Genomic DNA, 17,718 nt, shown 5'->3' on the forward strand with positions numbered 1-17,718 from the left:
TACTATTGTAGCATCTTGATTGGGAGAGTCTGCTGGGCGAGACCCAATACAAACTACATGCTAAGAGACAGTTCCTGCCCTAAAGAGCTCACAGTCCACAAACACAAGACAGAGAAAGGGTGGAAGGGGTAACAGATCAGTGATATGAATTGCCCAGAACGACATCACAACTGAGTGACAGTGCTGTGAACTAAAGCTAGCTCTCCTGACTCCCAGTGCAGTGTCCTATATATATATAGGCTTGGAAGGTTTTGATTTTTATTGGTGAATGGCCATTATGTTGATTACACTGTACATGCACAAACTGATGAAAAAAATATTTCCAGCAATAAGAATCAAAATGTATAGATAGGCTAAGTAGGAAAAATGCTACTTGAGAACTTATTAGAGTCAAAATCCAGTGATCTAGACTTTTGAATTAGGGTGGTTGCAGGTGGACTAGCAAATAACTACTACAACAGGTTATGATGTGTTGATTTAAGTATATTTATGCTGTGTATTTTGACCTGTGATGTTGATGATCTGTGTTAACAGTTTATAAATCTATAAATTTTTGAATTTCAATGTCTACTGTCATTAAATATCAGAGGGGTTGCCGTGTTAGTCTGGATCTGTAAAAGCAGCAAAGAGTCCTGTGGCACCTTATAGACTGACAAACATATTGGAGCATGAGCTTTTGTGGGTGAATACCCACTTTGTCGGATGCATCATTAAAGATTTGTCTGACCCCACCCCATAATTTTGTGCAATATCAAAAGTTAAATCTTTAAAAATGCTTAAAATAAACAATCAAATTCTGTCAAGCCAACCTATATATTAAACAGCATTGCCACTTCCTTTCACTTTAGCTGAAGGAGTAGCTCTGCTCTCTGGTGGTAGTAGTAGTAGACTATTATCCTCCAGTGGCCTAATAACTAAAAAGGGCTGTGAAATGTATTCATAACGTAACACACTGGCAAAGTGTGCATGTATGTGGAGTCCCTTTTTGAATCAGATATGCAGATAATCCGCAGGTTACAAATAATCAGCAAGTTTCCTGCAGGCATCTCAAGAGAAGGGAATGGGAATACCAACAGGGTACTGAGCTTGTGGATGCGTTAAGGAAGGTGCTTGCATAGAAGAAGGCATAACAAGTGCTTGCGTGAGATGCTGACAAATGAATGGATAAAGCTGGCATTCAATATTTATAAAGCATTTGGAAATCCTTGGATTGAAGGGACTACATGGAAATCCAATGGATTATCGTTTGTTCTGTACAACTGAAATTCACTATTATTCTTCCAAGGGTATTTTATCATTTAAATATTCCTTTCTCATGAGCCTCCTGTTCCCCTCATCACTTCTCCAAATGGAAGATAAGATAGCAGGGAAGAGCATTTTCTGAAGTTTCCCATTGTTCACTGATTGCAGCCTCTCGGTTGCCATGGAATACGTACAAGAACCAAAGTGCAGTTGCTTAACTTCATGTTGCTCAAATTGTTTGTTGAGCTGTTTCTATGGTGAGTCACCTAACTTCCTTCGCTAAGTGCATTTCAGAGGTAAGTGTGGCCATCAGCTCCTAGAGCTTCGTGAGTGCTGCCACCTCCCACCACCCCCGGCCCAAATTTTCATCTTGCTGAGAGTAATTAACTCTCCCAGGTGCAGGTAATTAGGATGCCATTCAATGTATTTCTAAAATGGAAGGTGACATATATATATAAGACCAGCTTCAGCTTGAGTTTCAACAAACTGCAAAAAAGCTTGGGCCTGATCCTGAACTCCTGAGTCATGGCCACATCTTCGAAAGCCCCCGCAATATATCCATCCTCTACTAGAGTGGGGAAGGAGGGGAGGCAGTTTGAACCTCCTTGCCCAAGCTCGGACCCAGGGACTCGGGTAGGCTTGGACGATTAGCCCGAGCCACTGCCCGTGCAGTAACATCCACGCTAGCTCAAGCAGACCGAGCACAAGTCTGTCTACCTGAACTAGGAATGATACCTCCCAGCTGCAGTGCAGACACACCCTTTAACATAACTTTGTCCCTGTACAGTTATATATTACAGACACTATTCCCATTCACACATACACAATGACAATCCAGAAATCCCTCATTTACTATTGAACCTCCCCATCTCAGATAAGAGCTTGACACACAGGATTGGTTCTTTTACATTCTGTTCCCTGAATGCAGTGCAGATTTCATACGCACACTAGATCTGCAGTGGCAGCCTTCATGACCACCGGACCAGGACATCTCCGGCGCTGCTCTCACATTTCTCAGTGCTGCAGATTATGTTTAGCAAGCTTATGCTGTGTTTGTACCATGAAAAGATATCCCATTAATAGTATATTTTGATCTGGATCTAAAATATGATTTATGCACTTGACTTCTAAGATTGTATAGCACAGGAGGGGTTCAGAAGAACCCTGCCTCCCAGACAGTTTCACACCCTCATCCACAGAGATACGGTAATCAGGACAGTGATTACACTCCATGGTGGTTTAATGAGTCTAACCACCCTAACAATGGAGCTGCCATTCATGTAGTCTGCCCAGCTAGAAGTCCTGGCTGTCAGGAAAAAGCAGTTTGAGACAAAAGAATACACATTGAGGGCTCACACTCGATGTGGCCTGAGAGGAAGGGGAAGGAAGAGACCTCCCTGAATATGGTAATGGCTCTTGAGATCAAGGAGAAGGAGGACACTAAGGGTGTGGCTACACTTACAGCCATACAGCGCTCAGGGGTGTGAGCGAGGAATTTGCAGCGCTGTAAAGTGCCAGTGTAGCCAAGGCCTAAATAAAGACAGACAGGCAGGTACAGAGATCCCAGCATGACAAACTTAGGTGGGTTTTCTATAGCGAAATCACAGGCATTAGTTATCTTGCTAGAAAAGCACATCTCTTTTAGCAGTGAAGATGCAGCCCAAGAGATGACAAAGAGAGAAACATGCTCTCCCTGAGTTAACGGAAGACAGGAGGACTGGTTGGTAGGTTTATAGCAAATGCTTGATCCTAGCCATAAGATAGATATATGTTTAAATTTGTTTTGCTTGTAAATAATCAGGGAACTCTACACTTTTACTCTTTTCCATTGCTAAGAAAGCTGTGGAGTGTCTCAGAAATTCAGGCTGGTTCTCCAGGGATGGAGAGAGAGAGTCAGTGAGGCTTCCGACCCACAGGGGCCTAGTTAGGTATCAGGGTCTGTGAACCTAGGAAACCACCTTGGTTTCCCACCCCAAGGAAGGCAGAACTTGCAATAGGCAATGAGGATAACAGAGGGACCAAAGTGAAACATGAGCCTGAATCCTTTCCCATCCCTCACATGCAGTAACTTTATCTCTGTTGTTACAGGCTTTTCATTTATTTGTCCCTCTCGAAACAGGCCTGCTGTACATATAATCTTTGTACCAGTATAACTGTGTCACTTAGGAGGTGATTTTCTACCAAAATAGTTAAATTGGCGCAACCTGTAGCATGGACACCATTATAGCAGTCCTTCAGATATAATGCATTTTTATATTGATACAACTGTGTCCACACAAGAGGGGTTTGTACCATTTTAACTGTACTGGTATTGTTAGAGCAGCACAATTTTCATGAGTAGACAAGGCCTAGCTCTCAAACTGTTGTAAGTTTGGGTGATTCTGAGTGTCTAGTCTGTGTGTGTCAAATTGTGTTTTGGAAATGCGAGTATTTGAGTCATATTTACTTCACACTCCTCATCCTGCAAATCCTTGCAGAATATTTAGTAGTTCTCTGGAACAGATGTCTGCAATGAGGAGCTCTTTACTGGGCCTGTATTTCACATTTAACGAGTACTTTTGCAATTTCACAATCATTTTCTGAAGTCTAGGTGGTGCTATGAACAGACCAATAGTTTAATGGTCTGTTTCAGCCTTGACTGATTTCTGCCCATAAGCGTATTCATGAAACCACTCACTACCCAAAACAATTTCTTTTTCTTTTTCAATCTGAGCATAGTTCTGTGCTTCAATCAGTACTTTGGTAGCATAGAGTCTAAGGGCAGCTAGGACAAATATGATCTACTTTTTCATCCTGCCTAATCCAGAGCATATAATTTCACTCAGTAATTCCTGCACTGAGACCACTGGGCAATCGTCTTGCAGAGGGACAATCACCAAACTGTATGGGCAGGCATCTACTGAGCATTTAGGCTCTGCACTGTTAGCATCAAAATATTGCAGCATCTATGCTCTTTTTAATTCCCAAACAGCTTTCTTCTTGTCAGTGACACACCTTCTTAAGCAGCAATTGCATGGGACACGTTAGGTGCGTTGATTTAATATGTTAACATGCCTCTGAATCTCTGTAACCTCTCCTTATTTTGGGGTATTTCTATTAAGACAGTTGCCTTCATTTATCAACTTTCTTGCAAATATTTGGTTTTCCTTTGATCTCATACAGTAAGCATACAAGGCCCAGGACTGCTGCTATGCGAGTATTTGCTATTTCCAGTCATCTGCTGTTTGCCAGGATTACAAAAGGTAATTATCCCTGTCAGGTGGCAGGGGCTGATATCCAGCCAGTCCAAGGGCTGCTGGTGACCCTCCTCCCCATCCCAAACACTCTAACCTTTCACAATCCCCCTGCATCTGCACAGGGGCACTCCACACAAAGTCCCCTCATCCCAAACTCCAGGATTACCCCATTCTCAGTGACATGCCATAGAATCCCTCCCCATGCACATGGACCCAATGACGCTTTACAGAATGCCTATTTCGGGGTGATACTCTACAGCAAACCTGTCCCTCCACCATGACAGTACAGACATGTCTCCCCTCCACATGTAGTGATGCACCCCAAGAGCCCATGTCCCTACAGTGAGAAACACAGAGGAACCATTGCTCTGCTATCTGACATCCCGCAGAAACTTCCCCTCCCCTTCTCTCCACTCAAGCCATACCTCACAGAAACTTCCTCCTTCCTTCCCCCACAACAACTCCACACAGAACCCTCTCCAGGGATGCATACCCCAGAATACCTACCTGCCCAGCAGAAAGTAATTTCACACTCCCCACCCTGGAAAGGACCCTCCCCCCCGCCTCCCTGAGGCCTCTGAACAATCATACTGCGGACTAGCATTCCAGAGCACTTCTCCCATCTCGACAGGGCCTCGGTCCCATCCCCACCACATACCGGGACATTCCACAGGATCCTCAATAGAATGACATCCCTGCACCACCAAACTGTCTAACCCTGATCCTAGTTCCCCTGGCTAACCACAGCAGCAGGCATCCTCTGACAAATGGAAACCCTCGTTCAGGTAGCCCGTTGACACCGGGATGTGAACAGGATGCTCGGGTTCATAGATGACTCCGGGATGCTCATTTATTTTGGTTGGTGGATGCCAAACATGACATAGCCCCTCAAAATAGTGAGATATGGCTGCACTGCTTATATAGCTTGTCCTGTTACTTGACAGGATGGGTATACACAGTGTTTCGCCTGTGGTGGTCTCTGCTGAAGGACAAGCTACTGTTACTATGGTAGCCAACAAAGATGTGGAAGATAAAAATACCCCACAAGCAACTGGATACAGATCCGAGTAAGCAAATTTTATAATAATAAAAATAATTGGTCAGCATTTTTTGTGTTAAAATATTCCTGTCAGAAAATGCAATTGTCTTAAAATCAAAACTTTCTGTGGGAAACTGTCAATTTCAATGTTTTTTTCAGTTTTACTATCAGGAGAATGGAAACAAAAACAATCATTTAGAGTTGACATTCAAAAATGAAACACCATTTTACATTTTGAAATGGCAGTTCAAAAGAAAAAATGCCATTTCAAAATGTTGAATCATTTTAATTCGCTCAGAAATGTTGATATTTTTCATTTTGGTATTTTTTAATCAGACAAGTTTCTGAATTTTTCACTCTGCAAACAATTTTCAATATTTCAACTTGCTGTTTCAATTCTGAATGGAAACTAATTTCAAAATGTTGAAACTTCCCGAGACAAAAATTCCTGACCAGTAATAACAACAACAGCAACCACAATAATAATTATCTGGTCCTAATGCATGCAGCCAAGTTAAGAGATGGTGCTAAAGGTTAAACTCCTCCCCACTGGTGTTCACAGGGAAAAACTTTCTGAAAACTTCTGGTAGATGCCTGATAATCAGTGATCAGTGATGATCTTTAAAACATATTAATACTCTAAATGTCACATCTACCAGAGTGCCTTTGGAAGCTTTTTTCCTCTGCTATCAAGCATTTCATTAATATTTTGCCAAACAGGCAACAAACAGTCAAGAACCCAGGCATACAGGCACTTTAATTTTCATCATACAAGAGCTTTTGCTGTTGTTGTTTAGTGTTATTGCTATTTGCTGATGGAATCATTTCTTGTTTTATCCCCCAGACTCTCATTGTCCTCTCAGTATGTGTAAAATTAACTTCCATTTACAGCCCACAATGCCCCAAACAGAATGAATGTTATCTGAGACTCTGAATAAAAGAAAAACAAGACAAAAAAAAAAACAACAGATGGAAAAAGGTGTTCTTTGATTCGTTACTAGAGTAGATTTGATCTTTAAGTCACTAGGGAACATAAATAGAGAAAGCAAAGAAGCCAGTCTATAGAATAATTTTTCTGCAACTTTGCTTTAAGAGCCAATATTAGGCTTGGAAAGGATCTTATTCTAAATGGTGGATCAAACCAAAACACAGGACTGGAACACTAGTGAACTTCTGTGAAGTTTGGATCCACACCCTCAAGCCACATCTTGTTTTTATCTCTATAACAGCCATGCAGAGCCCATAGATTTAAAGCACTGCTCACCCCACCACACACAAGCACCAACCCTGACACTGGATCTGTCCAAATCCAGATCTAAACTCATGCTTTTGATTTATCTCCAGCAGAACTGGGCAGGAAATAGTTTCCCAAATAGTTCCCCACTCTGAAAAATGAAGATTTCAAATTTTTTTTCCCATTCCCAATTGAGACAAAAGGTCAAAATCACCAAAACTTTCACAAACTGACTAATTTAAAAAATTTTAGTTTGGGTCAATTGAAACAAAAACATTCTGATCATTTAAAAACATTTAGTTTTCATCATCTCTCTCATATTTTTTCAAATTTTTTCATTTTTGGGTTTTTGCCTTGATTGGGATTTTGATAATTTCAGAATTTATTTTCAACATTTTGTCTAGTAGGGAAATTCATCAAAATTCAACCCTTTCCTGTGAAGTTTCAGTTCCTATGAATTGGTATTTTTCAACCAAAAAGAAAAAAGTTGTTAAAAAATATCTGACCAACTCTAATATACAGGTTTCAGAGTGGTATCTGTGCTAGTCAGTATCAGCAAAAACAACGAGGAGTCCTTGTGGCATCTTAGACCAACAAATTTATTTGGGCATAAGCTTCCGTGGGCTAAAACCCACTTCCTCAGATGCATGGAGTGTAACATACAGCAGGGAGGTATAAATGCACAGCATATGAAAAGATGGGAGTTGCCTTACCAAGTGGAGGGTCAGTGCTAACGAGCCAATTCATTTAAGGTGGAAGTGGGCTATTCTCAACAGTTGACAAGAAGAGGTGGAAATCACTTTTGTAGTGCTAACGAGACCAATGTAATCAAGGTGGCCCATTTCAAACAGTTGACAAAAAGGTGTGAGTATCAACAGAGGGAAATTAGTTTTTGTAGTGATCCATCCACTCCCAGTCTTTATTTGATGGTGTCCAGTTTTCAAATTAATTCCAGTTCTGCAGTTTCTCATTGGAGTCTGTTTTTAAGGTTTTTTGGTGAAGAATTGCCACTTTTGAGTCTGTTATTGAGTGTCCAAGGAGAGTGAAGTGTTCTCCTACTGGTTTTTGAATGTTATAATTCTTGATGCAAAGAGTCCTGTGGCACCTTATAGACTAACAGATGTATTGGAGCATGAGCTTTCGTGGGTGAATACCCACTTCGTTGGATGCATGTATCCGATGAAGTGGGTATTCACCCACGAAAGCTCATGCTCCAATACATCTGTTAGTCTACAAGGTGCCACAGGACTCTTTGCTGCTTTTACAGATCCAGACTAACATGGCTACCCCTCTGATATTTGATAATTCTTGATGTCAGATTTGTGTTCAAATCTTGTATCCAAATTCTGACATCAAGAATTATAACATTAAAAAACCAGTAGGATAACACTTTACTCTCCCTGGACACTCAATAACAGACTTAAAAGTGGCAATTCTTCAACAAAAAAACCTTGAAAAAACAGACTCCAGTGAGAAACTGCAGAACTGGAATTAATTTGAAAACTGGACACCATCAAATTAGGCCCAAATAAAAACTTGGAGTGGATGGGTCACTACAAAAACTAATTCCCTCCTGCTGATTCTCACACCTTCTTGTCAACTGTTTGAAATGGGCCACCTTGATTACATTGGCCTCATTAGCACTAAAAAAGTGATTTCCATCCCTTCTTGTCAACTGTTGAGAATAGCCCACTTCCACCTTAATTGTATTGTCTCATTAGCACTGACTCCCCTCACTTGGTAAGGCAACTCCCATCTTTTCACATATATATACTGCTTACTGTATTTTCCACTCCATGCATCTGATGAAGTGGGCTTTAGCCCATGAAAGCTTATGCCCAAATAAATTTGTAAGTTTTTTAGGTGCCACAAGGACTCCCCTAATATCCAGTTTTCTCTTCATTATGTGAGGAGTGTACATCTACCACTGCATCAAATACTCCTCGCTTGAGAAACATTATTTACTTGATGTATAACTTTTGTAAGCAAAGAATACTTGTTAGACCCAAGTGAAAAGTATTTTTTTTGCATGAAATGCCAGACTGGAGAGAATTTGTATTATTAACCCTATTGCTAGAAAGGAAAAATAAATAAAAACCAAAAATCACTGTTTACCAGTGCAATTGCAGGAATGTTACTTCCATAAAAGGAAGGCAGGCTTTTTGGATGGTCCGAGGAAACTTACTGATAAAAAATAAATGCAGAATTTGTAAAGATGATAACTGAATCTTCTAATTCAGTGACTACTTTGCACATTCTTTTTTCATGAGAGCTTTTGCTACATGGGTTCCCCATGTCACAGTTTTTTTCTGGTATTTTTCCCAGCTTTGCAGCCAACTTACCATATCGTGCCAGCCTTTTATTTAGATGCAGTACTAAGGAAGCATTTAGCCCTCTGGTGCTTTGCAACTCCTTCTTTCCTTACATACACTTGAACCCTTGACTATAAAGTGGGAACATGTAGTGAAAACACAGCACCTCTCCAAGGGCCCAATGCCATCGACTGCAATTCAATGTATTTTACAGTCTTTGGCAAGATGTGCCTAAGCATTCATTGGGAACATCAAATCATCAATAAAATAAAACTTTCTTTCATTGTTTTACTGGGTTTTCAAAGCTTCTCTGCAAAGCCGGGATGACTCTTGTTCAAAGAGAAATGACATTGACAACAAAATGAAAGATAAGCAAAACTGGCTGGGTGGGGCAGGTAGTTTTGCAGAAGCTTGTTGTTTGGAATTTTGTTTTTCAAAACCAAACCTAAAACTAGGGTGGTACATCTTAAAAGCAGCATTTTATCTGAGCTCCAGTGTTTATAGTGTTGGGTAAATGATCCCTATTTTGGCCCATTTCTAAATATATGTGTAGTTCAGAAATTAAACTGAAAGAGAAAAACAGAAAGCGGGTCGAAAAGGCATATATGGCTTTATAGCTTCCAAAAGGACTGAAAATGCATGAATTAGAAGAGAGTTTGTGTGTGAAAGGTAACCAACCTTGGTGAAATATCGCATCCTTGCTGCATAAAGGCTCCCAGGGAGAACCAAAGACTGTTAAATATCCCAAATTCATTAGTCTGGTCACTGGGCTGCTGGTCGCGCCCTTCCTCGAACTCCTCAGTATGCCATTCATAAGGGCTGAAGCGGCTGACCAGGAAGAGGACAACGCTTACTCCAATGTAGGCAAAAACAATGCACATCCAAATCTCATAAGCCAAGGGATCCAGAAAGGAAAAGACGCCTGGCTTGGATTTTTGAGGTTTTTTTATCATGATGGATATGCCCAGGCTCATAAACGGCTTGGAAAAGTCTATGACTTCTTCTCGGACGAGAGTGATGGTTAATGGTGCAACCGCCACATCAGCTCTCTGAAAGGAGAGAGAAACACCAGATACACAGTTTGTAGATTACATGTACCAACACACTCCATCACCAGTCTTCTTTTTCACCTTCCTTCTACTGTACACTCCCAATCCACTCTCTGATTTCATAGGAAGATGTAATCAGGAGAAATAAACTACTAGAGAAATGCTTAAAAAAAAATCACACCAGCATGTTATTTCCTTTCCTATTATTACTGATTGCGAGTAGGTTTAAAAAAAAATCAGACATCTTTCTTTTCCCAGACAGTCAGGTCCTCTTGTCTGATTCATCCATTGATGTCACAATCCAAGGCTAGTGACATCTCATTTCACTATCATGTTGCACAATTAAGAAATGACAAAGTAACAGAGTCTTATCACACACACACAGCCGAAGAGACAGGAAGAAAGTCTACTGATTGGATGATGCTAGGATGTTTATTTTCAGCAGGAGAAGCTTTTCTATTGCATGAATCATATAGATGAAGGGAAATATTTTCAAAAAAGCCAAAGCCACTTCTGAAGATCTGATGAAGGCTTCTAATTCATACAGGGCTAGATTTAGAAAGATATTTAGGTGCCTACAGATGCACCTAGTCAGATGTACAAAAGTGCCTAACTTCTATTGACTTTCATTTCAATTTTCCCAAAGGTGAAATTGAGACTGTCCCATGGAAAATGTTACTTTTGCAGAAACTGCATTTTCCATGTCAGAAAATCATTCCAATGGGAAACTCCCAACCAGCTGTAGTGAGTAGTGATCAAGCCATCCAGCAACCAGATATAAATATAAGTGATATGATGCACGATAAGGATAGAAATACTAACAGCAAGAAGACATTCTAAGAGGGGCCATTTTGGTGTTAAGAGTCTGACTAAGCAACAGGCTGAGGCTTCAAACCCAACCATTTCTAGGTGCTACTCCAGGGGTCGGCAACCTTTCAGAAGTGCTGTGCCGAATCTTCATTTATTCCCTTTAATTTAAGGTTTCGCATGCCAGTCATACATTTTAACGTTTTTAGAAGGTCTCTTCCTATAAGTCTATAATATATAACTAAACTATTGGTGTACGTAAAGTAAATAAGGCTTTTAAAATGTTTAAGAAGCTTCATTTAAAATTAAATTAAAATGCAGAGCCCCCTGAACTGGTGGCCAGGACCCGGGCAGTGTGAGTGTCACTGAAAATCAGCTCGTGCGCCACCTTCGGCACCTGTGCCATAGGTTGCCTACCCCTGTGCTACTCCTTCACAGCTCTATCTGAAAAAAGTTGACAAAATGGGTGCGCTCTGGGTGTTGGTTTTGGGGTAGGATGACTGGATTATTTACCTCTGAGGACTCCTTTAAATGGCTACTCTGCAGTGGGAGAAACTCTCGGCATAATTGTACGTTTACCTCTTGGAAAAAGTTGATTATATTATGCTCCAGATGGTAGTTCATTAAAATGTATCTTGTAGGATGGGAAAGGTCATGCTGGTTGCTGTGGGCTCGACCTTAAGAATGATACTCTAATTCCATGGAAACTGACTGCACTAATAGACATCTAACAGCAACAAGGCAATAGTGACACGATGAAAGGGTCATATTGTTGCATCAAAATGAACAAGATTTAATAGAGATGTAGCTGGGGTAGCATTAAAAATCCAAGCAACACATAATGATGGAAACTTTCAAAACATGAAAGGAACTCAATAAAGAGAGAGAGATGGAAAGGGCACCATTCGTACCTTAATAGGACCACCATCTCCTGCATTTGGGTGCATAGTTCAGTGCTTAGGTGCACTAGAGGGGTACACAAAGGTGCTGATGGCACCAGCTCAAAATTTGGATGCCTTATTGAGGTGCTGTAATAAGGCCCATTATCTATTTAGTTCTTGAAAGGACTTTGGCTGTCGAGGGCAGGAAATACCTGAGACGAGTGAGAGCTAAAACTCCCCCCATCCTGTTTTTGTCCTAAGGGAAGCTGTTCTTGGCTCCCCTGGAAGCTGGGAGTATCAGAAATCTTTCCCAACCAAATCCTGAAGAATTTGGCAGTGTGCCTAATCCATCAGTTTGCCTTTGGGCCTGGTAGCTACACTTTTTGAGGTCAACTCATAATCAATTCCTGTAATTATGAATCAATGGACAAGGTTGGAAACTTACTCCATAAACCAGCTCTCCCACCATGCCATTCCATGCTTTATTGTCAGGGTCCCGGGCTCCATACTTCCCATCGCTCACTATCTCCAGCCTGTATTGGTAGCCAACATGCTTAGCGATCTCGGCAGCAAGCTCCACACAGTAGCCTTCGTACCTCTCATTGCCTTCAAACTGGTTGGCATTCTTCTTGAGCATCACGTATGGATCTTCCTGGCAGAGAGAGGACAAGTTAGTGAGTCATGTTTCCCCTTTTGCCCTCAGAGATATTCAACTTGTGTCCTGCTCTCAGGAAGGGATGCTAGATACGATTCTCAATGCTCTTTCAAAACGCTAATAATGGAATCATTTACAAAGTGGTTTGGCACAGCCTGCTCAACAAAAGTTTGGGATAGTAAGTTGCCTGTTTGAGGTTTCTATTGTGCAGAATTTGGTAGCAACCCTAGCTGGGGTGGACCTACCCAACAAGGAAAACTGATAGGAATTCTGCAACAATCTTTGGCAGAGATTCCAAAAGGGAAATCATACCTTCTACCTGAGGATCCCTTAGCATTTCACAAACAACTGAGCAAGCCTTCATCAGCCAATCTCTGCGAGATAGGCATGCACATTGGTGCATTATGTCAAACTTTATGGAGTTGCCTATTGCTGCTCCATAATACTGGCTGAGTTGAGTTTTGCTCCTAAAGCAGGGATTCAACCTCTTTGTTATGTACGAGGAATACAGTGTCTCCTTCCTAAAATTACAGCACCCTGCTCTGTGGGTGCACAACATAAACCATTGCTACAATGTACCTACTTTCCCTGTGTTGATGTCCCTGCTCACTGCCTGCCATACTTCCTTGTAGTTCTCTGTGTTAAGAGGGGAGACACAGTAAGTACTTTTTTGATTATAAGGCAACGGCAAGTTTTTATGGGCCACCGCTGGAAGCTGTGATTTTATTCAACATGTATTACAGGGAAATGGGTACACAGCACAACAAGGAGTGTGAGCGGAAGAGAAAGGAGTGAGGGAGACCTGTGGATTAGACATGCAAGAGAACTTACTAGAATAGTTGTAACTATGTAAGTCCGATTCTGTAGAGTCACGGATTCATTGTCACCTTGGGAATCTGTGGCTGTGGGAAGAAACTTATCATCTTCGTTCCAATAACCAATCTGTTAACGACAGAAAGACCATCAAACTCTGCTGTCCTCCAAGCCTGTTCCTAGGACAAGCCAAGAGGAGAACAATATACTAATATGATTGCCCTGCCAGCTTTAGCTGTCTCAGGGTGTTCATCACAACCAGACCTCTACTGTTCCTACACTCCTGTCCTCTTTCCCCGTCCTGGCCTTGAAAACCCCAGAAAAATCATGACACATGCTGTGCATAATGTACAGGGGTAAGCAATAATCACACATTACTAATGGAAGTACCACAATTTCCCCCAATACTTAGGGGAATAAATAACAAAAGAATCTCATGTCACTGTATGCTGACAGCTGGTAAATACGTTTTTAATGGTGACCACTGTTAATGTATGATGGTCTCTCTAGGCTGATAGAAGTCTTGTGTCACACCTCAGATCTTGCACAAGTGTAAAATAAAATTCTAGGATGCCTTGCAGAACCAGGACAAGATGGGGAAAAAAAGCAGGAGACTTGTTAGAAAGAGAAGAAAGGAGCTGCCCTGCTGCAAAAATTTTAGTGTTGCACCTGTAACTAAAAAGCTGTAAGGGGCAGAATTCTTGGTGTTACTCTGTGTTTATTAATAATCAAGGATACAGTCCACGCTATCACTGCTCACAGGCAAAGCAGAGAGCTGGAGAGTATCAATAGGAAGATCATTCTTGAGGTGATTTTATTTGAAGGCTTGATTTTTTAAGAGGTTTTCCATCATATCATGTTCGGATGATGTTACATAAGCTCTGCTGATGTGAAAGGGATTTCTTACCACATGATGTGGGAAAGCGTATTAATACAAGGCAAGACCAGAAACCTGTGGAGGGTATATTAGAGATCATGGCAGTGCAAGAGAGATAACCTAGAGAGGCTTCTTCTCTCTTTACTGCACAGAAAAATGGAAAGTGTGTGAGGAAAGAGCTTCCATTCACTGCTCTAGGGCAGCACGAATGGAGAAAACACATAGTTGCTTGGCATTTCGCACCTGATTGATCCCATATACAGCTGACGTGCTGGAAGTGAAGGGCACGGGACTTGCAGGTGAGGGCTTGATTTTTTGCAGTAAATATACAGTATAAAACTGTATCTAGTACTTCTCTGGGACCTATCTTTACCTCACATTGAAGGTAACAGCAAAAATCTCAGTGACTTATATGGGGCAGGATCAAGTCCTCTGTATCTTACACTCATATACTGGTTATTTATTTATTTGTATTGTGGTAGTGCCTAGGAGTCTCAACCATGGCTCAAGACCCTACTGTACAGACACAACATTTATATCTAATACTTCAATTCATATGGCCACAGTGAAGGGAAAAAAAATCTCTTTGACTAGTAAAGAGGGTTTTCCTCATGCAGGCCTCCAGGAGGTCAGAGTGAACCAATTGTTACCAGAATTAAAAATAAATAAATAAATAAATAAAAACCAGTAGGAAATACTTCCCAAAATGAATAAAACATGTCAGGAAGTGCAGTTCTACGGGCCCTTTTTTGATGGGCTCCGACTTCACATCTGAAACCAGCAGGGTCAATATGATATTGTGCGATATTGTTTCTGTTGAAATGAAATGTATGTGCAGCTGTCAGATCTAGACGATGAGGTCAAATTAGATGATCATAGTTGTCTCTTCTGGCTTGGGAATCTATAAACCATATGCTGTTTTCCTCCTAATTAAACATACATGTATTGTTTTTCAGTTGCTGACATAAATCTAACATTAAGGTTTAATAGTACTGATTCTGTTCAGGGCTTTGTAGCGGAGCCCGGAGCTGGAGTGCGGAGCAGTTCTGGAGCAGTGGAGCTGCAGGTGTTTGCCTGGAGCTGGAGCAGAGCTGGAGCACAGTCCAAAGCCCTGATTCTGTTCCCTGAATAGTTCCAGCCTTCTTCATTCTCCAAACCTGTCTTCTCAAGTAGTTTAAATTCCAAAGGACAGAAGGAAAAAAATTCTCTCTGTGTTTGAAAGTTTTCTGTATGGAAGAGGAAGATAAACACATAGCCTGATTTTCAAAAGTATTCCGCACTGAGTGAACACACGATGTGCTGGGCTCTTTTGAAAATCTGACTACCTATTTTGGTGCTTAAATGGAAGCTGAACCCCTCTGAAAATCTGGCCCTGATTGTGAACCAGACTGAAAATTCTGGCAATTGTATGGGATTTCCAAAAACACTCCGCACTGATCTATATCGGCTCTCAAGGACATTAGTGGTGTAAATCTCTCATTGACTTCAACGGGAGTGGTGTTAGGCCAAATGCTGAGCATTGTTAAAAATCTCCTCCGTATTTTGTGTGTAAGTAATTCAACACGGTTTCTCGTGTTTTTCTTCCCTCACACTGAGCGATGGAGTAACACTCATAGCTACTCTACTCATGAATTCACCCTCTTAAGAGACAAGACCATCCTGTGCCAGACACCTTGTCCACTGCTGTTAAACAGGAACAGAACCCATCCTCTGCTTTACCTTCCTGATCCCATCGTGTTTCACTTCGATCACATGGAGGGTGTAGTTGGTCCGACGTCCTTTCTCGTTAAACTGAACATTGCCGGTTAATCCTTCAAAGCGCACCTTAAAAGAATAAACATCAATGAGGAGAGCAACTTGATCAGCTTCTCATCCTGCAGTTGACTACCAGCAGTCACAGCAGATGGGAATCAGCAGAGTGTTACCTGCCAGGTCTGGAGACAATGCAGTTGTGCCAACAGTAGTTTCATTCAATGTGAACAATGTGTGTCTATTACACTGCTATGTTCACTTACTTACTTGGGACCCAACACTAAGGGAAAACTCTGAACTTGCTAGAGAGACAAGGTGGATGAGGTAATATCTTTCATTGGCTCAAGTTGGTGAGAAAGACAAGCTTTTGAGCCACACAGAGCTCTTCTTCAGGTCTGGGAAAGGTTCTCCGAGCATCACAGCTAAGTGCAAGGTGGAACTTATTCTAATCTAAGGGACCATTCAAGGTAGAGTGGACTGTTAACATTTCTGCAGTCATAGGACAAAAAGAGGGAGTTAGTGGATTACAGATTGTTGTAATAAACCATAAATCCAGTGTCTCTGTTCAGTCCATGATTTTTACAGTCTACCAGAGTAATGAACCCTCACTGCTGGCCTTCCTCCAAGCTCATCAGAAGCAAGCTCTCCACAGACCAGGACACACCATCTTAAAGTAGCACCAGACCCTGCCAGAGCTACAGATGCAAAACCTGCAGAGGTATCTCCACTGCTGCAATAATCAACACCCCCCACAACACACCTTTCAAAATCCGTGGATCCTACCCAGGCCAATCACACTGCATGGTGTACCTCATCCAGTGCACTAAATGCTCCAAGAACAACTATGACAATCATTAAGCTCTCGAATGAACATACAGGAAAATGGTAAAAGATTGTGTGGGTCTCAAGACTGGGATAGCAGGGGCTTTTCAGATCAGGAGAATTAAGATGCAGGGTCCAGTGACTGGAATAGCAGGGGCCACGAACCTCAGGATTAGGGAATGTCAGTAGAGCTTTGTGGCGGGAACACAGAACAATAGATCACTGGATTGTGAGTCAGAAGAGTTTGGGTTCTGTCCTCAGCTTTATTACTAACCCTGGGCAAGTCACTTCTCCCCTCTGTGCCTCAGTGTTCCTGTCTGTAAAATGGTGATAGCACTTACCACCTTTATAATGGTGCTTTGAGATCCTCAGAGAAGATGCACACACACAAAAAAAGCAGTAAATGTTGTAATTGTGAAGGAAACAACCTGCTCCTGTGCTATGCCTGTTTTCTAACCATTGCCATGGGACTTGGCACAAACATCCACCAGCGTTTTCTAAAACTTTTTCAGAGGAAGAGATGTGCCTGGTGGTATTTGGAGAAACAAAGGTTTTTCTTTCCACAAGGCACAACATATTTATCTCTTGTGGGGAGGGAGACTGAAGTAGCTTAAAAGACAGCAGCATTAGAAATTCAGAGTAGCATTTTCCCCCCCTTGCAGTCTCTGGGCCTGACCTGTGGATGACCCCTTTTTATTCTCTCTGGGACATTTTGAAACAGGACATCGATGACTTCAAAATGCAGGCTAAATGATGCAATCATACATTTCATTTTTCCATGCTGTGTAGTCATCTACTACACAATTCCTTTTATGTTTATAAATGAAATGGTAATGCTCTCATTTCCCCGTGTAATAGGGTGGGAAGAGTTGTCTTTATCATCTCTGTGGGAGCCCTGAGAATACCCCCTGGCTTTTCAATCAACTCCCACTCCCATATTTCCTTTCTGATCCAAATTCTCTTCAAAACACATACATTCTGTCCTTTAATTAATTAGAA

The 17,718-nt window shown here is 41.5% G+C and overlaps 1 protein-coding gene across 2 annotated transcripts in view; it reads right to left on the reverse strand.

The window, feature by feature from the left end:
* Positions 1-17,718, reverse strand: part of GRIA1 (glutamate ionotropic receptor AMPA type subunit 1) — a 165,701-nt gene that overhangs the window by 44,369 nt on the left and 103,614 nt on the right. For both annotated transcript variants that reach the window (XM_050961529.1, XM_050961531.1), the window contains exons 8-11: positions 15,865-15,969; positions 13,287-13,397; positions 12,246-12,452; positions 9,742-10,112 (exon numbers count right to left, since the gene is read on the reverse strand). In XM_050961529.1, the coding sequence (XP_050817486.1) occupies positions 9,742-10,112; positions 12,246-12,452; positions 13,287-13,397; positions 15,865-15,969 (794 nt within the window). The remainder of the gene's footprint in view (positions 1-9,741; positions 10,113-12,245; positions 12,453-13,286; positions 13,398-15,864; positions 15,970-17,718) is intronic.

Source organism: Gopherus flavomarginatus, chromosome 7 (assembly GCF_025201925.1).
Source record: "Gopherus flavomarginatus isolate rGopFla2 chromosome 7, rGopFla2.mat.asm, whole genome shotgun sequence".
NCBI classification, from domain to species: domain Eukaryota; kingdom Metazoa; phylum Chordata; order Testudines; family Testudinidae; genus Gopherus; species Gopherus flavomarginatus.